At 46.2% G+C, this 23,365-nt stretch overlaps 3 protein-coding genes across 3 annotated transcripts in view; 1 reads left to right on the top strand and 2 right to left on the bottom strand.

Moving 5' to 3' along the window:
- Window positions 1–1,384, bottom strand: part of USP30 (ubiquitin specific peptidase 30) — a 17,628-nt gene extending 16,244 nt beyond the window's left edge. The window contains exon 1 of the mRNA XM_009996841.1: window positions 1,342–1,384. Coding sequence (XP_009995143.1) covers window positions 1,342–1,384 — 43 coding nt within the window. The remainder of the gene's footprint in view (window positions 1–1,341) is intronic.
- A 516-nt stretch (window positions 1,385–1,900) lies between these two features.
- SVOP (SV2 related protein homolog (rat)) lies at window positions 1,901–17,932 on the top strand. The gene is made up of 16 exons (XM_009996840.1): window positions 1,901–1,920; window positions 3,322–3,482; window positions 4,228–4,313; window positions 5,356–5,454; window positions 5,652–5,723; window positions 5,949–6,073; window positions 8,575–8,638; window positions 9,895–10,020; window positions 11,052–11,180; window positions 12,385–12,458; window positions 12,791–12,867; window positions 13,975–14,082; window positions 14,859–14,970; window positions 16,261–16,342; window positions 16,572–16,661; window positions 17,359–17,932. The coding sequence occupies exons 1-16, from the start codon at window positions 1,901–1,903 to the stop codon at window positions 17,563–17,565; spliced, it is 1,632 nt and encodes a 543-aa protein (XP_009995142.1). The 3' UTR covers window positions 17,566–17,932.
- A 5,145-nt stretch (window positions 17,933–23,077) lies between these two features.
- The window catches only part of DAO (D-amino-acid oxidase), a 6,473-nt gene continuing 6,185 nt past the window's right edge, over window positions 23,078–23,365 (bottom strand). The window contains exon 9 of the mRNA XM_009996839.1: window positions 23,078–23,203. Coding sequence (XP_009995141.1) covers window positions 23,078–23,203 — 126 coding nt within the window. The remainder of the gene's footprint in view (window positions 23,204–23,365) is intronic.

Below are 23,365 nucleotides of genomic sequence, written 5' to 3'. Positions count from 1 at the left end.
CCGTGAGTAGCCCTGGCAGGGGGGCCGGGATGCTCGGGGTTCCTTCTGCAAAGGCATGTTCTGAATCCCAGGGATTTTTTCAGGGAATTATTCCTAGGGATGCCCTAGGCCCGGGAAGCAGCCCGTTTGCCTGGCATAGCTGCCCGGGTTCAGCCTCCTGGAGCATCCAGGGATCCATTTGTTATGTAAATCCACTCAATTTTTAATTTTTTATTTATTTTGTTCATGAGCTGAACGGTGGCAGGAACAGGGAGGGGTGGGATGAAGCCCTGGAAGTGCTGAAAGATGTTGTGATCATTATTATTATTATTATTATTATTAGGGGTTTTTTTTTGAGAGGAAACATTCCTGTTGCCTTTGCAAGGTGGGTTGCATCTGCCAGGAAGGTTGTGGCAGGGAAAGCAGCTGCCTCGGCTGCCTCCTTCCTGCCACCAACCCATTGCAGATCAGAATCTCCCCTGCAAGGCTGTGCGGGCAGGGAGAGCCCCTGGTCTCTCCTCACTCTGCCTGCTGGAGGAGCAGAGCCCTGGCTGCCCGGGGAAAGGGCTGGTAGTTGTGAGGAGGTCCCTGCTGTTGGGATGTGGTTGCTTCTCTGCAAGAAGGTGATGCCTTTTAGCACCACTGCTTCCCTTCCTTTTCCTGCATGCAAAATGCTGTCTTTAAAAACAAGTGCTTTCCTCCCAAAGCTCCATTGTCAGGTGCTTTGAAACATGTTCCTGGATATAAATCCTGGACTCTTTGAGGCAGGGAATAAATGCTTGGAGTTTATTTTCAATATTAATGAGCTCATGTCAATGGCAGAGCAAACTGTCCCACTACATTTCTAATAAGTTTGGCACAAACTCCAGTTATTTTAAAACCTAGTTCAGAGGTGTTCAACTTTTGGGTAGGAAGGGTAAGACATTACTTCATTAGGCCATTTTTCCTATTTTTTAAAATTATTTTTAAGAAGAAAACAAAGCACAGAAAAATGTTCCAAAGTATCTTTCAATATAGGTGTAATGAGACTTGCTTGGTGCTGTGAGATCTTGGAAACAAGTGCAGCTCTCTCAGATGCCTCAGCTCCCAAGAGTTTTGCAATTATGGAACAGTCTGGGGTTTCTTTCATTTGTTTCATAGGTTCCTAAGTGATAAGCACATTTTTTATATCCTGTGATGAGGAATGTGGCCAGATAGGTCTCTGCTCAGGTTGCCATTAAGGTATTCACAGTTCTCAGATCAGTCACTGCCTCTCAGTCAGCACCTGGAACCATCATCTCCAAAATGGTCAGTTCTGAAAGTCTTCTCCAACAAACACTACAAACTAAGAAGCAGTTGTAAAGGGGGTTTGTGATCACATACTCTCAAATCCAGAGGTTTTTATTGGCATATTTGTTTTGCCCATGGCTTAGTAGGACACTGAACCAGCATAGGTCATATGAAGGATTTTCAATCACAATCCCATGGATATTGGCACTTTAGACTTCTTGAATTCTGGGGCCAAAGTGTCCATATGTTTTAATGAACTTTGCACTCTGCATTGAGGCTGCTGGATTTATCCTAATAATCTTCCTTTAAAAAAGATGCAAATATAGAAGTTTCCTTCCTGTGTAGTCAAGCCAAGTGCTTGTAAAGCTTTTACAATTAAGATCTGAATGGTACTTTGATATTAATTGCCCTTCGTAATAAAAAAGGGTCATCACCTGGCCATACAAATGTCAGTGTTTTTTTGCAAAGAGCTTGTATTTTATAGGTTATATGAGGATTGGATCTTCAGTGACAATTTTAACACGAGTAATAATTACTTGTGTTTGCCCTACAGGGTCAGCAAAAGAAAATTAAAACCAAGACAGTGGCACTGAGGTTAAAAAAGCAATCAAAGGAAGGAAATTTAAAATTGAGTTTCTCACGGGGACTAAAGATGAACCTGGATTCAGACAGGTTTCATTGTTTTCCTTGTCTTCTCTTATAACTGCATAGCCCAAATCAAGACTGAGATAAACTCAAGTTTCACAGCAGTCAGTGTAGTTTTCTTGCTCATTTCAAAGAAGCCTGGGCTTTTGTTCTGTGTTCTTATGTTAAGATCTTCACATTTCACCTCAGCAAACAAAATTGGTGACTGTTGTTTTTCTGCCAATACATAAAGGCCAGAGAAAAGCTTCCAGGTTCCTGCTGCAGATAAGAACATTACTGAAGTAGCACAAGGAATATTTGCCCCATACAGATCCTGGAATAACCTGTTTGCCTGAAAAAATCAGCCCTAAACATCTTAACAGCCTGCAGAGCTTGACTCAGATGTTCATTTCTCTGTCCTCTTGTCCACCACTGGACCAAAATCGGAGCTGTGAAGGTTGCCCATCACTTTGCCCTTATGGCAAGTGTTTATTATGTCACTTGTAAGAGGAAGGAAGAGTTGAGGTCTTGCCAAATATGAGAAGTCTTTCAGATCACCTTTGGAAATGACATGCACGTGTCAGGCTGCTGCTGCACTGGGCAAGGACACTGCTGGTTTAGTTTTGCTAACCCTTAAACCAAAGGATTAAACTGAAGCTCAAGAGGCCCTGGTAATCCAGTGTAGAACAAAGATGTTCAGGGATTGGAAGTCAGGAGAGAAAGTAGCACAACTAATGTAATCAATTTCCAAAAAACACTATTTAACTGAAATCTAAGGAATTGTCAGTTGCCAAGATGAAAATAACTCCCTGGTGGTGCAGGGAAAGTGAGGAATCTCACCTAAAACGTGGTAGGGCTGTTTCCAAGTCTTTCTTTGGTCACAGGAAGCTGGAAATGGGACATGGATCTCCTGTGTGCATGGCCTGTAGCACAGCACCACTCCAACCACAGCGTGGAAGTTGTGTCAGTCTAGCAGAGTTGTGTTTTCACCTGTTGTTCTCTCAGTGGCTTTGCTGCAGAGATTGGACCATTATCTCTCAGCTAGTGCTGGAAATGAGATCATGTGCAGAGTTGTGAGCATGATGCTCATGTGACAACCACCACCTCGTGTGCCAGGCAGGTACACTCCTAGTCCTGACTTGGACTTAATGGAAAAAGAAGGATCCTCTGGTTCACTGTCCTATTCTGTCCCATCTCCTTGCCTAAGAGATGCAAAAAAAAAGCACAGATAAACCAAGTATTGGAAATAAAAGACTCTTAAAATCCAGGTATGTAATTAAGAACATAATATTAAGGTTTTTGATTTAAGACAAGAGATGGAAAAATCCTATTTATAGTCACAGAGTCATCACCATAATGGAAAAAAACATCAGTCAGTTCACTGAACTATCAGAGCTTTGACCTGGGAAAGACCCTCCAGAGCATTAATCCTTGTCCCTGTGTCCTTAGGGTGGTCAAGTTTCGCCGCACGGGGGAAAGTTCAAGGTCAGATGAGGATGTCATTTCAGGAGAGCATGAAATCCAGATTGAGGGTGTTCGGACAGAGCTAGAGCCTGTTGAGCTAGAGGATGGAGCTGCAGTGCCTAAAGAATTTGCCAACCCAACTGATGGTGAGTAGGTTTCTTTTCCTGTGAGGAGAACGGGGTGGCCTCTTCATCTCAGTCATGTTGCAAGCAGGCTGGGTATGTTGGAGGAGTTAAAGATCCTCAGATAAAAGGAGGAAACAACAACACAGGGAAATTATGTTACACCTGAAAATCACAATTTAACAGCCTTGTTCTCTCAGGGCTGCTTTATGTGCTTGTTTTTTTATTACCAGTAATACAGGCCCTTTCTAAGAGCTGTGTATCCACACAAGAAACAAGAGAAGTCATACTTTTCAACACAAGCATGTTTTAAGATGTATGTGACTTGGACAAGTTCTTGATTAAAATAATTACAATTTGACTCTCCAAGCAATAAAATGCTCTTCTGCCCTTTCCATCTCTTGCACAGTATTGCTGTGTGCTGTTGAGCAGCTCATGCACTTCCCACCAGAGGCAGCTGCAATTCAGTGGCTGGGGGGGTCACTCCCAGGAGGAGGAGGCTGAACATGTGCTGGAGTCATTGGGCTGTGCTGATTTACTTCTCTGTGATTAAAATATTCTAGGAATATTTAGAATTCTTATTCCTGAAGAACACAGAGACACTGCAGAGTGGGAACTGTATAAAAGTTAAGTAGGTCTCTGTAAGAAGTTTTAGATCTCAGCAGATTACCCAGTTAATCAGTAACTGCAGTCAAGAAAATGCTGAATAAAAGGATGGCTCTTAGAAGGGAAGGGATACACTTCTGCTCTAGAACTGTTCTCTTTCCAGATACTTTCCTGGTGGAAGATGCGGTGGAAGCCATTGGCTTTGGCAAGTTCCAGTGGAAGCTCTCAGTTATTACTGGATTAGCATGGGCAAGTAATTGTTATCCAGGTCAATTGCATGATCATCAGTTACAGAGTCTCAGTGCTTTCAAATAGTGTAGGCATTCCCTGTCAACAAAAAGTCTCCAAACAGATAATTGTGCAATAAAGAAGGAATTTCACTTGAAATTCTGAACTGGCAGCTGGACACAAACTTGTTGTGTGGAGGCAAGAATCACCTGAGGTTCTTATAAACCAGGGTTTGAAAACCCATTTTGATTCTCCACTTCAAATGCTTGTTTCAAATGGAAAGGGCACTGGGCTGTTCCCACAGAAGCAGATTTCAGTTTTCATGCAGTGATTTTGCCACATTCAGCCCATGGGCTGCACTCCCTGTTTTCTGTATTGGTTGGCATCACTGTCGTCACCATTTCAGGTGAACAGCAACCCAGTTATAACTTCTAGTTTTAACCTTGATATCAAGAGCAGAAAGACAGGCTTTGTTTTGGCTTTTCTGCTGGTTCTATGTTCCATCAACTGTGGGATATTTTAGAGTACCTGGAGCCTGTGTTTAGCAGCTGTTATCTACAGTCTGCCTTGGTTTAGATCTTAAATCAGCAGTGAAGTTTGGCCTACAGGTGATGTCCCAATAGATTTGATACAAATCCACAAGTGCATGAGGGAGAAAGGGAGTAAGTTACAAGGCAGAGAACAGTTCTGACTGGATCTTTGTGTGAAGGAGTTGAAAGCTCATCCCTGTCACATGGGATATGGAAATGAATGAGCCTGGGTGACTGACCAGATGAGCCTCCTTGAAATCACCCACCCATAACTTTTGTTCTGGCTCTTTGAATCCTCTCTGCCTGCATTAATAAACGTTGTGACAATCAGAAGTCAGTTTAACAGGGCACCTGCTGGTTTTTCTCTACACTCTGTACATCCCTGGGCCTTGAAACAGAACTGGTTTGTTTCCCCTACAGAGTGGGAAGCACCAGCAAAGCCAAGGTGAATTTCAAGGAGGTGTTTTATTGACTCTTGTGTCAGTCTGATTTTCAGGCAGGTATTTACTGTTGTTTCTTTTCTACCTTTCTAGATGGCAGATGCTATGGAAATGATGATTTTAAGTATCCTAGCTCCTCAGCTTCATTGTGAGTGGCGATTACCAAGCTGGCAGGTTGCATTGCTCACCTCGGTAGGAAAAATCACTGACAGCTCCTGTGTTCTGTGAGGGTTTCCCACTCCTTGTTCTGCAGACATTATGCTTTATAACCCAAAGTTAGAGCCAAAAGTTTTTCTAGTTTCACTGTGAATTTGTGTTCTCTTTGTTTGTCATAGGGAAATGTTCACTTCTTGTTAAGGGGAGGATCTTTTTTTTCTGGTGTTTCACAGGTGGTGTTTGTGGGAATGATGTCCAGCTCCACTCTCTGGGGAAACATTTCAGACCAGTATGGGAGAAAAACAGTAAGTCTGCAGCTTCTGCTGGAATATATTGTAATATTTCCATAGTGTGTATGTTTCAGTGCGTGATGTTCACACATGTCAGAGTCCACATGTATGAAGCAGAATAAAGCAGAGCCAGAATTCACCTCCTTTGGAATAAAAGGATATTGAGGCTCTGCTTTCCATGTTGTCAATTTGTGTTGCAGCAGAGGTGCCCTTTGCCTCACACTTGTTTGTTAAACACAGGGCCTAAAGATCAGCGTGTTATGGACACTCTACTATGGGATCCTCAGTGGTTTTGCCCCAGTCTACAGCTGGATCTTGGTGCTGAGGGGCCTGGTGGGCTTTGGGATTGGAGGAGTTCCCCAGTCGTAAGTAAATACTCACAAGTCTTAACCTTTCCTTTTCTCTATTTTTAAAAAAATGCTTCTGTCAAATTGAAGACCTGTCTGTTCTCTTGTCCCAACCCCATTTTTTCTAAGTATTTGGAACTAATTTATTAGAGTCTGAGAAGGCTTTGACCATACCTACCACATCACTGAGGTGAGTTTAACCCAGCCAGAAGTGGGTAGGACCCAACAGACATTCTGTAGCTGTGCCTCAACTCTGCATTCCCAGCTTGGACTGGTGCAGTCCAAGGGGTGGGGTCCTGGGACAAGATAGGTCATGACCTAAACTCTGGCATTTAGAGTAGAGCTGAGCCCCAACTCCTGGCTGTAGAACTGCAGGTTATTGTTCAGTCAGAGCCTGAAGTGTCACATCTGAACCTGAGTTGGAATTCCCAAACCAAACAGCCCAAACCTGGAGCACTGAAGACACCTTGATGGCTCAGGCACATTCCTGATGAGAAGGCAGCATCAGGACATTTCTCTGTTGCCCTGTCATTCCACGCACTGAAGAGGAGGATCTCTACATTTTCCACCTGGAATAAATAACTCTGCTCTAGGCTTTTAATTATAAATGTACAGGGAAGAGTGTGGCCATTTGTTCTCTGTAGTCTTTATCCTTATTAATAATAGATATTTTGCCCCATGGAGGTGCTATTTCAGAGTAGTCAGAGTCTAACTTTGATTAATGGCTCAGAGACTTCTTCACAAAGCAAGTCAATATCCTGTCTTTTCTGTTGCTATTCCCAGATAAAAGATTCAGAGCTGAGATGGAACATCACACTGTCATTAATTTTCTTTCACTGCTCTCCTGCCCCCCTTGAGAAGCTGCACAAAAGCCTAAGGTGTGTGTTGAATAGGAAGGTCCTTGGCCTGATGGGTGTTGCCCAATGGTGAGGCAGTTTCTGCCCTGCAGTCCCAGCTGAGCACAACTGGAGTGAGGCAGGAGGGCAAGAAAGACAAAGCCTGAGAGTTAAAAGTGCCTTGTAGAGCAAAGACATATTGATGGGGCTCCTCAGGGCCCCTGTGGAGCAGCTACAGCACAGCCAGGGCTGCTTGACAGGGGCAGGAATACACAAGGGATGCCTGGCTTAATGAGAGACAAAGAAGAGCCAGTTCCAGAACTCAGAGTGGCTTCCACTGCTGCTGACTCTGTTTCTTGTTCTAATGATCATCTTGATTCCTTTAACAGAGGAGTAGGTAGTTATGGAGCAGGGAAAGTCACTCCTGCCTAGTACCCTGGGGTATCCTGTGTGGCTTTGGATGTGAATGCTGAACTGCAATGGAATGACAGGGGTACCTTTATAAAGGTACATTCTATCACAGGCAGGAGAGGGAGGGGTCTGTGAAAGGTGCAATTAAAAAGCAAACACCCAGCAATACCAAATTATCTGTGGCAGATGTTCCTCTGTCTGTCTGTAGGAGCTGCACCTGAGGAGCTGTTCCCTCTGGGAATTTTCTGTGAGATATTATCTAACTCAGGGTATGACTCTTCATTCCCAGTGCCAACAACATCCTGGCTTGCAGAGATGTGGAGGGTCCTCTTAAGAAAACAGTTCTGTACAAGGCACCTCTGCACATCACTGCATTGAGTGGTTTTGCCTCCTTCTCCTCTTACTCACTGATTTAATATAATGTTGTGTGCAACTCTGTACTTCAGTGAACTGAGTCCTGGGAAGCTGCTCAGAGATCACTCCACTGTTTGTCAGGTTAGTAGGAGTTTTGTCACAAACATCAAAGGAAGCCTAGGGAGTTTAGAAGGAGAAAGAGGATGAGTCAATGGAATGCAAACAGAGCAGGAGCAAAGAACGACAAGTCTTACCAGATGGTTTGAAGAAGACAAGGGAGCCTTGACTGGCTGCTGGCCCTTGCTTTTAACCTCAGGAAATACTCACAGAGAAGCTGCACCATTACTCCTTGGCACAGTCATGAAACAAAGACTCTGCAGAGTGAGATGATTTCTTTTTGAATTCCCACAATAAAAGAATGCAAATGATTTAGCAGTAACATAGCAGTAACAGGATCAGCCCTTGAAAGTAATCACCTCCTGGAGAATGGAAAGCTGGCAGAGGAGACTCATGTGAGCTTCTCTGAGCCAGTTGTAAAGCCCTGAAGAAATACTTTACCCAGCAAGAGTTTGTGCTGAATGCTGATGGACCACACTGAAAATAATGCCTGTCCCAGGGCAGGGTTCTGAAAATATGGGCATCAGGAACTGCTGCTTTTACCTTCAGGGTTACCAGATCACACCAAGGGAGCAAATTCTGCCCCTCACTGCAGGGATGAACCAAAGGGGGTTTGTTCTGATGCAGAAAAGAGATTCTGAACCAGTGTCCACAGTCCTGCTGGCTCTGAGGGCTGGGAAGGGTTTTGCTTTTCCATTAAGAGTTTGGAAGTTCTAATAAAATGCTTGAACCTCTCTTGTGCTAACGTGGCATTTTCCTCAATGTGCTAACATGACATTTTTCTCAATGTTCACTCTACAGGGTAACCTTATATGCTGAATTCCTTCCAATGAAAGCCAGAGCAAAATGCATTTTATTAATCGAGGTGAGCAGTGAAGCTGTGCTGGCTGGTCCCTGGGGGCACAAGTTCTGCTGCTGGTCACATCCTCTCAGTCCTACTGACTAAAAGTCTCACCCATAGCTGTGAAATCTGGATTGTCCAGGTTAGCCTGGACCTCAGGTCAGAAAGCAGCAGGAAACATTCCTCTGACACCCTTGTGGATTGACTCTGCCTTTGGAAATTCCCTTGTGCCCAGGGCTGCCTGTGTTCCTGCTGTGAGCACAGGGGGGCACATCTGGGTGGCACCTCAGTTCATGGTGAAACTGATCTACAGCTCAGTAATGATAGTGGAGAACTGCCTGTTCAGTAAGTGCAGGGCTCAGTTCAGCTTCCCATATTCAATCAAAGTCACAGAGAGTGGAATTTTGCCCCATAAATACTTCAAGGTGAAATTCACACCCTTCAGTGGCTGGTTGAAGGGTCAGAGAACAGTGCTACTGCTTGTTTGCATCAACCTGGGCTGGTGGGAGGTGTCCCTGCCCATGCAGGGGGTTGGATCTAGGTGATCTTTAAGGTCCCTTCCAACCCAGATCATGCTATGATTCTATGACCATCCTTGTGGAAAACCTCACCAAGCAAACAGGTTCTCAGAGCAAAACCAGTCTTCTAAGATAGCTCCTGGTTAGTCCTGCATTCAGCTGATTACTCTTTCATAACTAGAGTTCAGTAGATGAATTATTCCATCCTGTGCCCCTTTTGTTCTGCCACGGTTTGGCTGCCTCTGAGCAACCCTGTGTTAGAAACATATTCTGAGATTTCATAATGAGCTAAGTGGTTTAATAGTCTGAAGGAGAATGATCCTGCATGGGCAGGATATGCAAGAGGATGCCAGTTATTTGCTAAGAAGGAATCAGTTCCTTCTCTCATCTACAGGCCAAACTTTGTGGCTTGGGTAGCTTGGTTCTGGAGAGGAAACCAAAGACTATAAGTCTCATGGTGGTAGCAGGAATAGTTAATGAGACAGGCTCATTAATAGTCATTTTGCTTGAGGAACACCATGTGATGAGTCTGTTACCTACAGTTAATCAGGAATTTTTAGAGAAAGCCAGGGCTAGGGTTTCAGAAATGAACATTTTACCTTCTGCAACATTTAAACAAACCCCCTCAAAATGCCTGGACCCAGTTTCCATGCCTGGTGTGCATCTGACAGGTCTCTGGCCTCCCTCTCTGCTGCTGCCCCTGGAGGAGGCCTGAGGAGGACTCTCATTCTCACTTGTGGCTGTTTCTTTTCCATTTGGCAGGTTTTTTGGGCCATTGGGACTGTGTTTGAAGTCCTTCTGGCAGTGGTGGTGATGCCCACCCTTGGCTGGCGGTGGCTCCTCATTCTTTCTGCCCTCCCACTTCTGCTCTTCGCTGTCCTGTGCTTCGTAGGTATCCTTTGAAAGACAAACCTGTGTTCTGTCAACCTGCCACTTCTCTACCTTATTCTGTGACCTGATTGAAGGAAATCGTGGCAGCTTTGTGCTCTCTGTTGGTGTCTCCTTTGAAACATCTGAAACCATGACAAAAATGCTGCTGTTTCACCAGGGTGCTAGTAAAAACATTCCAGGGAGAGCTGTGTTTGTATGACTGAAATTGCTGGAGGACAGTGGTGGGCTGGAATTTTGTGAAACCAAATCAGGCCTGGAAACCTCTCCAATTTAATGACCTTGTTTCAACTAAGCTCAGTGGAATCAACGTTTTATTAAAAGCTGTTGCTATTTCTCTCATTTCTCTTTAGGTTTTAAAATGATGATGTCAAAATCATAACTTTTATAATTACCTGCCACTTAAAATATCTGCCCAAATCAGGGGTAAAATCTGCATTGTGCAGGTCAGATTCTAAACTAAGATGTCTAGGAGTTGAACCTGAGCTTCTGGGCACTATCAGGTGTTACATTTGCCAGTCACTCAGGCTTCTCAAAGAAGTAAGTCCTTTCAGGTTGTTTAGCAGCTCTTTTTATTCCTTGGTCACCTTGTTTTTCAGAGCTACCCCCAGTCACACAGGTGCTAACATGCTTGTTCTTAAGGGGAGCTTAAAAATGCCAAGTTTGGAATGCCTGAAGCATCTTGTGACCTGCCCTGGATGCTCTGCCCTCCCTCCTGGGAAGGCACAGTGGAAAGAACCTGCAAAAATGCCTGACATTTCTCAAGAATAAAACCAAGGCAGAGATTTTAGACTGGAGTTCTGTCCTTATGGTGGAAGTGGGGTTTTGCAGGTTCCTAAAGCCTAATTTGGCAGGAAGATGGGTCTCTGAACTGTTCAAGATTAGCTCTGCAATCCTTTCTGATGGGAATACTCTGCTGGAGTCCCTGAGGTTTCCCCCTTGGAGCCCACAGGGAAGATCCCCAGGTTGCTTGTTGCAGTTTGCTTCGTGTTTTTGACATCATGTGTGTGTGATCTGCTTTGTTCTCTTAGTGGCTGCCAGAAAGTGCCAGGTATGATGTATTATCTGGAAATCAAGAAAAAGCAATTGCCACTTTGAAGAGGATAGCAACAGAAAATGGAGCTCCTATGCCTTTGGGAAAACTAATTATTTCCAGACAGGTAAGTACAGGTAACAGGTACATTAAGAACGTGGGATACAGTGTAACTGGGCTACATTCACATGTATTTTTATAAGCAAATAATCAATGGTAAGTTTCATTTTAATGTCTCAACCAGGAATAAAAAATGAGAGATCCTATCTGCCTCCTTCACAGTGAGGAAGAGTTAGTTTCTTGGTTTTATTTACATGGAATCCTGAAGGTGAAAAGGACCTTGAAAGTGGGCATTGATGTTCTGAAACCTCACTCTAAGACCCTGTTATTGAAGAAAATCAAATCTTGTGGCTACCAAAGATCTCAGATCAGAATCCCCAGGTCTCAAGTCATGAGACAAGGTGGGAATTGACTCTTTAGCTGTACCACATTTTTAATCTAATCCAGATTTTCTGGAGTGGGAAAGCTGCAGAGTCCTGTTCAGTCCTACTGCAGGGAGCAACCCAGGGAGGTGCCTCTGAGCTGCAGGTTATGTGTCAATTCATGGGATTTCTTGCCATTTCAGCTCTGTAGGGCCAACTTCTCAGCACCCCTGCCAACGTATAAAACAGCATGTACAGGACAAAGAATAGAGTGTGAGAAAGTTGGCCAGCAGGGAAGGACAGCAGAGGGAGACCTGTAGATTTGAACAAGAGCAAAAGGGGCCTGTTGGGAATGACAGTGTCTTACTGGTCAGAGGTGGAGGCTTGATCCTCCAAGGTCTGGAGCAGGATTTGGGTTTCTGTGCCTTCCAGATGGTTTTGCTGGCAGGGTGGGGTGGGAAAGTGTTTTTCCTTAACCACAAGTTGATGGGCTGAGCCCTCCCAGGAGGGCAGCTCGGAGCTCAGCACCAACCCCGGGGCAGAACCCCCAGGGGCTGCTCTGACACTCAGGAGCTGCTGTGGCCACAGGACCAGGTCCCACCCATGGGTTGGCAAAGTCCTGCCCCTCCCTCTTCCCATCCCCTCCTTGTTCTGACAGTTCCTCACCTCCCGTGTGCAGGAGCAACGTGCCCTGGGCACCAACTGCTGCTCATACCCTTGTGCTCCTGGAGAATTCCCCTTGGCACAGGAATTCCTTGCTGGGATCCCAGCTCCAGGGTGGCCCCTACAAGCTGAAGAGCCCTGAGCTGAAGCCAAGCACTCCTGAGATACAGTTCTGTGTGTTGTGTTGCCCTCCAGCCCAGGAGCAGTGTCTGCCCTGACCATCTGACTTCTGCTTGTTTTCAACAGGAAGACAGAGGAAAAATGAGGGACCTTTTTACACCCCATTTCAGGTGGACCACATTGTTACTCTGGTTTATATGGTAAGAGGAAACACAAATGGCTCAGTGCCAGCACAGTTCTAAATGGTTTTTAATGGGGATATTTTAAAGTGTCACTAAAATGCAGCAACTTCCCCCTCAAAAACAAACCAACCAACAAACCAACCCAATCTATATTGATTTGTAATTTATAGAACCACCCAATCCCTGGCATTCTCAATCAAATTGCCCTTTTATTTTCTAAATGCTGCTAGGAAACAGCTTTGAGGTAGCACTCAGTGGAAGTTCTCAGGCAGTGGGTTCAGTTTTGATTTATGTTGTTTACTGTGGGTTTGACCAGCTGAGATTTCCTCTCTTGATTTTCTTCCTTGCAGGTTTTCCAATGCTTTTTCATACTATGGGTTAGTTTTATTAACTACAGAGTTCTTCCAAGCAGGAGATGTCTGCAGCAGTGAGTACTAGTCCATCTCTTCTTTAAATACATCTCATTAAGTGGTGGAATATCTTTTATTAGATCACCTTCTGCTCTTAGTGTGGAAAAACTGCAGCTGCCAGCCTGAGTGTTAAGGGATCCACTTAAGGGGTTATTACTTTTAAACATTAGGACAGGCTGTTCCTTGTTTCCTGCAAAATGCAGAGAAGTCCTGTAGTGCTTCTGAGCCCAAAATGTAAAGCAGCAAGACAAGGTTCAAGGGAGACCTGTTAGAAAAAGCATCTGTTCCTTTTGAGGGAAAAAAAAAATTTGAAAAGGATTGAATAAATGTAAATTTCCAGATTTGACAGGCCTGATTAGCTCTGAGAAAGAAATAACTGCTGCTGCTGTAGAGCTCCTGGGTTCTCAAGATGTGAAGACCTGCTGAGAAAAAAGATAATGATGGGAAACCATCACCTTTTTATTGCAGATTCTTTTGTGTAAAAAAGAAAAAATCACATTAAAAAAATCACATAATCACATTTGATCACATTAAGAAGAAACTTGAAAAGCTTTATTCCCCAGGGAAGGCATGATTGTAGGCAGAACACTTATAGTTAATGAAAACTGTCTGATAGTTGGAAAATTAGATTTAAAAGTATGGGTAGTATTGGGAGAAGGCAAAGATCCCAGGTTTGTGTGCAGGGAGTGGCTGTTGGAGAGGCCTGACTCTGGTTCTCCTGCACAAAGGAGCTCCCACCCCTTGAAAATACAAAGACATGGCATCCTTCAGTCTTCTCACAGTACAGATGAGGTGTTCACATCCCAGTTTATGTCAAGAGAAACTGAATTGTTGATGTTAATTCTGGTCACTGTCATGAGCCCTGGACTGAAAAATGACTCAGGTTTTATTCTGAGAGGGGTGGTTGCAGAGGTAGGACATCCTGCCACAAATAAGTTTATATAAGTTCAGTTCCAGCTGTATCTTCCAGGTAGAACATCCCTGCTGTGCAGCAGAGGCTTTTCAGTACATCCCTGCCATCAGCTCCAGCAGTAGGAGTGATAAGGGTATGGCAGGAGTGCAGGAAGGTAAGCAGAGATTACTTCAAATTCATGACATGTTTTTTCTTCTTCTTCCTCCCACAGTATCCAGCAGAAGGAAAGAAGTTAAAGCAAAGTGCAGCCTGGCCTGTGAGTACCTGACAGAGGAAGACTACACTGACCTACTCTGGACAACCCTGTCAGAATTCCCTGGTAAGTGGCAGCCAGGAGCACCAGTCCTTCACTGCTCAGGGTGATTGAAGGGGGTCTGACACAAGCAGTGAAATGGAGCTTGGACCATTTGGTGTAGCTCATGCAGATAAACTCACTGATAAACTCACTGGTAATTGCTTTGTGCAGCTCTAATGGCCCATCTGACCATGGATTCTGTCCAAGCAACATCTTAGGCATGCAGAGGAAGAGTAACAATTAAATCAAGAGAGGAAATCACTTGAACTTTTATCCATAAATGACTTTCCAGAACTATTTTAAAAGGATAGTGGGCAAATCAATGAAGAACTTGCTCCCTCCAGCTGTGTCAGCCCCAGCCATGATTTTCAGTCCATTTCAGTGGATTTCAGTGAGCAGTTGGACACCAGACAAGCAATAGAGTGAGTGTGTCACAGCCATGGGCTCTTGCCTTTACCAGAGAGCAGGTGAGAAGTAATTTGATGGCAGCATTTAAATAACTCAATGGAAAGAAAATACTAAGTTCTTAGGAGCCCTGAAGTCTCACAGAGGGAGATGAGCAGGGAGCAAGGTCAGAATTTGAACACAAAGGGGATGTGGAGCAGGACCCACCAGCTGGGACATGGAGCTGCTGTTTCCTGGGGCACCCCTGGCTGGGGCAACCCCTGCCTGGTGCCAGCCAAGTCTTTTAAAGCAAGAGAGAACATTTAAAACCTAAATAACCCAGCCTATGTTAAGAGCAAGCTGCTGCAGCCTCCACCTTTAATAATTCCCAAGAGGTAACTCCTGTCCCTCTGCAGGAGTGTTGGTGACACTGTGGGTCATTGATCGGATCGGCCGCAAGAAAACCATGGCCCTGTCCTTTCTTGTCTTCTCCTTGTGCAGTCTTCTGCTGTTCCTCTGTGTTGGAAGGTAAGAAAAACACAGTGAGCAACTGGTGTATCTGATTCATCCGTGTTCCCTCTTGGTTATGGCTGGAGAGCTGGAAGTTGTGGTTGGAAAAGCCATGAGCTGGTCGTGCTCAACTAGAGAAAGGGTTAAGGATCATGTTGGGTTTTCTCTTCAGAGTTTGGAAGGAAACTCAAATAAGCAGGAGAAGAGAAATCCCTCACTATAGTCTTGTAACTTGAGCAATCCAAAGGGGAAAATAAGAGCTTATGTCTGAGTAGGAGGTACCCATTGGGAAATGTTTAAATCAGGTGTGATGCCATGAGCCTGGGTAGCTGGTTGCTGTCCTGCTCTCTGCCCTTCATGACCTGTTCCCCCAGGCTGACTAGTGCTGACCAGGGCAGTGCTCCCCAGCCAGGCCTGCTCCCTGACTCCCATTTTGCTCTGACTGTTCCCTCCCAGGGCCCCTTGCAGTGCTCAATGCCATAGGTACAGGAGAAGCCAGACACAGACTGGCATAACCCCCACGTTGTGCCCACCATGGCTGGGGCAGCTCCACGTTGGCATTGGAGATACCAATGGAGATGCCATTGGAGATACAGGGGGCCTGGCTTCCTAAAGGCCAAGGATTCACATTTTTGTGTTGTTCAGGATCTGTCCTTCATGCAGATTTCCCAAATCTCCATTGGCACCTCTGCCCTTGAGTCTTGGTGGTACCAAATTCCCAGCTGAGCTCTGAGAGTCTGGAAGTTCTTCTTCCTCTGAGTGCATTGGGCCTTCATGCCACACTCCTGGACCCATGTCTGTCCCTTGGGGCTGACCAACAAGGAGTGAGCTGCCAGCCAGAGGGGAGCTCTCTGAACTTAAACCTTTGCAGGCACTGGACAAAACCTGGTAGGACAGAAACCTTATAGTAAGAAACCTTCCCAAGTTGCAGATCTCCAGGTGGTATGCAGGTTCATATCCCAAAAAGAGGGAAGCTACCCTCTCCCTGCCTTCCCATGTCTGCCATCCCTTTTGTTAGCCTGGAATATGTTCTTCTTATTTAGATAAACTCAGGCATTTGCTGCTCATTTCAACAGGCCACAGCTGCCACTTGGAATGAATCCCCTCAGAAAACTGATGTGAATGTGGGAATGCAGATTGTTTGGCATCATTGTTGTATTAAAGGTCCAGAAAAAATACAAAGGGTTCATTAAAACCCAAAAGGAATGGTTCTAACAAATGTAGCATTTTCCTTGCACTTGCCTCCAAGTTAAACAAACAGACTGTACAGAACAATCCCAAACACTGCTCTCCTTTTTATTCTCACAGAAATGTTCTTACTGTGCTGCTCTTCATTGCAAGAGCTTTTATTTCAGGAGGATTTCAGGCTGCTTATGTTTACACTCCTGAGGTAAGGGGGTTGTTTTTGTCATGAGAATATTTAAGGGGAGTGAGAACGTGGTGGGAAAGTCACTTTTATGGCCTCTTCACAATGGACCTTGCCCCAGATATGAGTTGGTGACCTCATTGTCATTGTCTAGCAGAACTTGCTGTTGTACCACTGTTAATTTCCATTGATTGAGGAGACTGGAGGGAAGAGAACTTGCAGTGGTGTTGATGGGCTGGTGCTTTCTTCACAGGTTTATCCAACAGCCACACGTGCTTTGGGCCTGGGGACGTGCAGTGGAATGGCCAGAGTGGGAGCCCTCATAACCCCCTTCATTGCACAGGTGAAACTCCTTCTCCTTCTGGGGCTGAGGGCACAGGAAGGTGCTGGAGAACCTGATTTTCTGCTGTAAAGGCCAAACCAAGGGTGATCTGTGCATGAGGTGTTGAAGGGTTGTTGGTGCCAGTTCCTTGAGGAGCATTCAGGCTCATCTCTGGATTCACCTCTTGCTCCAGGATGTGTTGGGGGATAAATGACCAAGCAGCAGGTTGCTGGATGGATTTAGGGACACCTTGGAAGCCACTGCCTGGAGATGGGATTGGTGGGAGGCAGGGAGTTTCTGTCTGTGCTGCAGAGCCACCTTTCTCTGGAGAGCCCAGACTGAGGTCCTGGGGGCTACAGAACTTCAGGATGTGTGGGAAGAACAGGACAGGGAGGCTGGGGGAGCCAGCATCCTCAGGGACAGGACTCAGAAGGCTGAGTTAGAAGCAGTGGCTCTGCAGGGGTCTGGGTAGGAAATATGTGACTTGCTCAAGTCCTGTCTAATGCATCAAGGCAGCAGCAGCTCATGGCACTTGTAATCCAGGCTGTTCTGCCAGTGTGGGGCAGGTAAGGACACAGGCTGAGGGCAGACAGCTGCAGCAGGGCATGGCAAACACTTTTCCCAATACTGCAATTTAAATCTCTACCACTACATTAGTACTTCCTTCTGTGATAAGGCTCAGGGGCACTGATTTGTATTTCCTGCCTTTTTCCTGCAGGTGATGTTGGAATCTTCAGTCTACTTAACCCTGGTGGTTTACAGTGGGTGCTGCCTGCTGGCTGCTGTGGCCTCCTGCTTCTTGCCCATTGAGACAAAAGGTCGTGGCTTGCAGGAGTCCAGCCACAGGGAATGGGGACAGGAGATGGTTGGGAGAGGATCTCACTCCCCAGGGGTCACCAGGTCAAACTCTGGATCACAGGAATGACGGGACATGAAGACCTGCTGAAGGAATGGATGAAACAAGCAAGATCTCTTTCACAACAAATCCAACCCTGGAGCATAGGAAGCTGGCCAGACTGTCACTGCCAATGTCATGTGTCAAACTGCAGGGACTCCTGGGTTGAGCCTAAGCAAATTGTGTCTCTGCTGCTCTTTGCTCACACTCTTAAAAATTTCTGTATTGAGAGGCATTTGATCCAGACACCACTGGAAGTGTAGCAGGAAGGGCTTTTCCTGAGTCTGTTGTGCTTGCATGGTCAGCTCTCCAGCTTCAAACGTCCCGTGTCAAGCAAATAGCAAACTGAATGCACCTCAGTATAAGCTGTAATTAAAATCATGTACTCTTGATGCCTCAAAACAACAGATTAATATTTATTGTGTCCCTGGCATAGCACACGGTGGATTCCATGCACTAAAGAATAGGTTGTATGAATTAGATGCCTGCCTTGCACTTTTTAGCCATCAACAACAACAAGAAGATGTGGCAACAGCAAACCCACCACTGCTTTCTAGCTCCCTTGCTTATGGGGTCTGTTCCTCAAGGATCAACAGGCACTGGCTGCTTGGGAACCACTTTCTGAATGTTTCTGCCATCCAAGGCAGGTAGTTTGAGGCAGTGAGGAGTGGAATTTATTGCAGAGATGGAACCTCATGTAAGAACTGGAAACCCTGAGTGTTTGGAGCAGAATTTGACTTCTCTGACTTTGCCTGAAAAACTGGGCACTCTGTCTGTGGCTTGGTGAAGACTCTGCAGCTCCACTGGGGTCCCTGTGTGTGAAGATGCACACTGTGGCTTTCTGCATGGGTCCAGGTGTGTTTCTGCTCCCTTTGCCTGTCTGTCCTCGTGGTGGGAGGGCCAGGCCCTTTGCTAACAATGCCTTGGTCTGAGCAGCTGTGTGTAGCAGGGTGGATGGAGCTGCTCTGCAGTGTCTCCCAACAGAAACTGTCCTGATAGATGGGCAGGACTTTCCCAGAGCTGCTGATTGTACCTGGACTGCAACGTCCAGCTGGTGACAAAGGAATGTAGCTGGCACCGTGTCAGACAGGAGCAAAAGTCAGGGGAAGAGCTGAACTGCAATCATCCTTCAGGAGCTGCAGGTGTTGCTCCTTGAGGCTGATGATCCTGCTCTCCTCAGAGAATGTAACAGAGTTCAGGTGGGGAGAAACTTGTCTCATCTGTCCGGAGTCCCTGGCTGTGCAGGGCTCGGGCTGCAGGTCTGGGCATCTGCAGGGATTCAGACTGCAGGCCTGGGGATTTGCAGCCAGGAGACTCCTGAGGAAGCTGAGCCACATCTCATCTGTATCTCAGCTCGTTTTCAGGGTGCCAGACTCTGGAACACACAACCAAATGTAAGTGAGGTGGGCTCAGAGCTCATCCTGGGCTGTGGGAAGAGCAATAAGTTTTTATAGTGTGTGTGCTCAGTTGTGTCCTGCAAACATGGGTGAGTGTGCAACCAAGTTTTGCACAGCAGAATGTTTGAAGTGTTGTGGGACCCAGGCCTCTGTTCTGTGGGGGGAAAATAGGTGACTGAGTCCATGTTTGGGTGCAATCCACATGGACACAGTGGGGTTCAGCTTTCCCTGTGGTGCAGTATGATGCTCCCAGCCATGTTAGGCTGCTTGTTGCTAGCACTGGAGGGAAACTAGACATGGGAAATTCCTTGAAGAAACTGAGGAAACTCAGACTAATAAAAAAAAGGCCAAAGAGGTTATTGATGTTCTGTGTGTGGGCATCTTCTGCTGAGAAAAGCTGAAGTGTGAGAAGGCCCCAGAATGTGTCTGTTAGTTAATTTGCCCCTGGGGATGGTGGCTACAAGGAGAGAATCCAGGAGGGTTTGGTCTAAATGGGAAAAATCTCCTTTTCATAATAACATGAAGATGCAGAACTGCCCATGGGGGATCCCAAGTTAGGTGTGGCTGGTGACACAGAAGCTCCCTCTGTTCAGTGGCTGTTGGTGGGTGCTGGTTTGGGTGTCTCTGCCACCTGGCAGCCTCACTTGGGGTTGGTTGGTGTGTCTTATTAAGCACCTTGAGTTACAGTTCTGCATTCCCAGTGTCCATGTTCACAGATGATTTGGTTGGGTCAATATTCCAGGGTTGCACAGGCCTGGGTTGCACTGGCCTTCAAAGTGCCCATTCCTAGAGGTTTAGGTGAAGTACAGATAGCTCAGAAGTTGGCACAAATGTCTACTTCAGCTCAAATGTTTCCCAGGGAAAGGCTTGTAGGTCATGTGAAACCTTTTGCTGTTGCTGAGTAGGTCAGTTTTGCCCTCTCACATTTGCAGTGTTAACAGAAAAATAGAATTCAAGGCACTTTTGCTTTTCAATTGTTATGAATTGTGCACTGGGAATGTATCTGATGATCTAAATGCCAAAATTGGTCCATACTTTGGGTCTTTGATTTCAAGACAGTGATGCCTAAATAATGATCCAAAGCTCTCTAAAGCCTGGGAGAATCTCCCATGGATATTCACAGGCTTTGGATCAGCTGGACAGAAACAAGGCAGGAACCCCCACAGATGATCCCACCTTATGGGAACCAGTAGGAGCCTGTTGGGGACTGAAGTGCAGGTTTTGCAGGTCCTTGCAGGTTATTAATAATGGAAGGGCATTTTAGATGGTTCACTGGAAAACTGGAGAACATTGGGGTTGATACACAATAGCCCATAAATAATCACAGGTCATATTTTGTGAATATGGCACCACCCCTGATGCCCATCATGAGCTTCCAAAGATTGTTTTACACACTGTTGAGTGTTTTTCACTGATGAAGGAGTTAATACAGCTTGTTCATTTAAAACCATAAAGTGAGATAATTTTGATTTAAAATCAAGAGCAAACAGAACTGTGGGATTCAGAGATTTGCCAACTATCCAATATATCAATGTGCAAAGCTGTTGTGGGAAAAATAATTCTCCAAGTGTGCTTTGATGGAATGATTTATGATTCCTAAATGATTGCTGAAAGAACATTGAATGTTTTCCTGTGTTTGAATGTACAGTTTCTAAGCTGGACACATTTTAATGTTTAAAAACTTGGTGTATATCAAGCTTGTTGTAAAATACTCCTTTTGTTCCTCTGTTCCTGATGCAACATTGGATAGTTCAGTTCCACACTAGATATTTTATGTTCAACAAATAAATAGTTTTTTCAGTAAAAAAATGGGGCTTTTTAGCTGTTCTGTGGGACTTTGACCAAGGGTCAGTAGCATGTTTTCTTGTCTGGAGGGATTTGAGATAGAAGCTGCTGTGTGAGCTCAGCTGGGTGTGCAAGGGCTCAGCTGGGTGTGCAAGGGCTCAGCATGTTGCAGCCCTGACTCTCTGAGGTTCTGTGCACACAGAAGGGTCACACTGCTCACATCACAGGTAACCTCACAGGTAACTACAGCTCAATATATAAAAAAATTATCTTAAGATCTTTAGTTGCTTTTTGAATTTAGTTCAGTCTGGACTATGAAAACCACACAGTTTTGCTTCTTGCCTACAGGTGATTTCTAGCAATGCCTGAAATGGGTGGTGGGAGGTCAGAGGGGAGTTGGGTGGAGGGGGCTCAGCCTGTGTCTGCACCCAGAGCAGGAAGGATTCCTCCTCTTTATTTACTTCTTAGTGTCAACATTTCTTTTACCTGTCTTGTTTTTCTAAGACACAGCAAGTGCACAGCCCTGCCTGTGCCCCCTGCCTGTTCAGGGACACCTTGTTTTACCTGCACAGCCACTGGGATCAGGAGTCTGATCTCTGGGAAGGGCTGGGAACTACAGGAGGGTTTGTACCACAGGAACAATGCTCATTCCTCAGTGTTTTCTGTGAACTTTTTGGCACCCTCAGGCATTTTGAAAGCTCATTCTGTTTTCCAGAATGCCAGAGCTGCTGTTTGCTTACAGAGGATAACTCTGCTGATACTTGATGTGTTTCCAGCTTTGTTCTGTGTCACAGGCCATCGTGGTTGGGAACTCTGAGCTTGTAGAATGTGCTGATGCTTCTGGGGATGGTGCTTTGTGCTGGTCCAGGCAGCAGGAGCTGGAGCAGAGATCCCACCTGCTCCTTTGTACCTGCCACAAAAGGGACCTTCAGTCTCACGTCCCTCTGTCCCACCTGTGGCTGCCAACAGTGTCAAACACCTTCCCTTGCTCTGGTCTCAAAGTGGAGGGAGCAGCTGAGCTTACCCCAGAGTGTCCCACATTTCTGAGCAGGGGGTGAGTCCCTGGTGGGCCATGGGCTGCTGGGAACAGCACTCGGGCACCAGGAGATTTCACAGGGTGGATTCCAGGTGCTTTTGTCTGCTCAGAGTCTGAAACAACAGCTCTTCCTCCTGCAGGATGGAACATGGGGAGACATGGATCTGCTGGGAAGTTTCTGTGGCACAAGCATTTGAGGCCCTGCTGTTAGGAAGGGAAAGCATCACACAGGAGATGGGTGAAAATTGCCTTTATTGTGCACACACGTTAAATGGTGGCCTTCTAGAAAATAAATTCAGACTGCAGATAAAATCACACCTCTCATCATTTCTGCTGTGTCAGACCTCAGGACAGCTGCTCCTACAGCCTCTGAGACCAGAAGAATCAGCTGGTGAGTACAAGCAGCACCATGATTTGCTACAGCCCTGCGAGTCCAGCCTGGCTCTTGGGAAATGTTCTGAAATCAGAGTTGGATCCACAGCAGGGGTGTGGTCCTTAATATCTTGAACCTGGAGTAGGCGAAATGGAGTGGGCACTGCCATCCCCTCCTGGGGCTTCTCCCCACTCCTCCAGGATGCACAACCTGCCCAGTCAGCTCCTCAGAGCTGCTGCTCCAGCCACGTCTCACGTCTGGGAGACATGAAGAACTGAAGTGCCCGTGGGAGTTCTAGGGACAAGAACTGCTGCTCTCTGCTATATATAGAGTCTGGCAAGTACACAGGGCTAGGACATGTTGCTTTTGTTGCTAAAAACATCATTTGGAAAGCCCATTTTAGGCAACTGCTGCTGCCTATTGCCAGATACACTAACCAGGTGCTGGAGACCAGTGCTCTGTCCTGGCATGAACTTAAGAAAAGCTATTGTAGCTGAAGCACCTGCCTTTGGAGCAGTTGTTACTTCCCTGGGAGCTTCAGAGCTTCTTCCTACTAAAGAGCTTCTGCCTCCTGGGGGAATCTTGCAAATCTAATGACACACTGGGGGTCAGAGCAATCAGGGAAGACCTCAGGTGGCACTGGCTCAGTTTTGGATCTTGTTCCATCATACAGATAAACTGCAGGATGGTCAAGATTTCAGCTGAGCCCTGCCTGCCCTCTGCAGACTGGTCCCCAGGACAGGAGTGCACTTGGTCAGAGGCAATTAGTCCATGTTTTAAAGCACTTCCTTCAGGCAGGTTGTGCAAGGCCAGGGCAGAGGGAGCTCAGCTATGAGCCAGAGGGAAACACTATGAGCCAGTGCTGGGGCTGGCAGGAGGGCTGAGCAGCCCCCAGGTGTGATGGTGCTGCCCACATCTCTCTGCTGTGGTTTCTGAGCTGCTGTTGGCAGCTCATGGGCAAGGGGGGCTGCCTGGCTGCTTCTCCTGCAGGATGTTCCCAAACAGCCTGGCTGCCTCCCTGGCACAGCCCCAGTGGATGGTGATCCCGACCCCGCCGTGGCCGTAGTTGTGTATCACCTGGGGGAGGAGAGAAGGGATCGGTGCTGGGAACGCTGGGCTGGAGCCCCCTGGGGCTGAGGGCAGCGAGGGGCCATGAGAGCAGCTGGGAATGTCCCTCATGTCTTTAGATGTGACCCGGGAGCTCCCTGTGCACAGCTCAGTGACCCACTGCTCTTTCCC

The sequence above is a fragment of the Chaetura pelagica genome, unplaced genomic scaffold, assembly GCF_000747805.2.
Source record: "Chaetura pelagica isolate M959 unplaced genomic scaffold, ChaPel_1.0 scaffold294, whole genome shotgun sequence".
Classification (NCBI taxonomy): Eukaryota; Metazoa; Chordata; class Aves; order Apodiformes; family Apodidae; genus Chaetura; species Chaetura pelagica.
Note: the sequence above shows the minus strand (reverse complement) of the source record. Positions and strands in the feature narration are given on the sequence as shown.

What these genes read in the sequence shown, in the direction of transcription:
- SVOP (XM_009996840.1), top strand. Translation starts at nt 1,901, where the DNA reads ATGAACCTGGATTCAGACAG. An exon ending in ATTTGCCAACCCAACTGATG is followed by an intron (nt 3,483 to 4,227) that starts GTGAGTAGGTTT and finishes TTCTCTTTCCAG; the next exon opens with ATACTTTCCTGGTGGAAGAT. An exon ending in AACTAATTATTTCCAGACAG is followed by an intron (nt 11,181 to 12,384) that starts GTAAGTACAGGT and finishes TGTTTTCAACAG; the next exon opens with GAAGACAGAGGAAAAATGAG.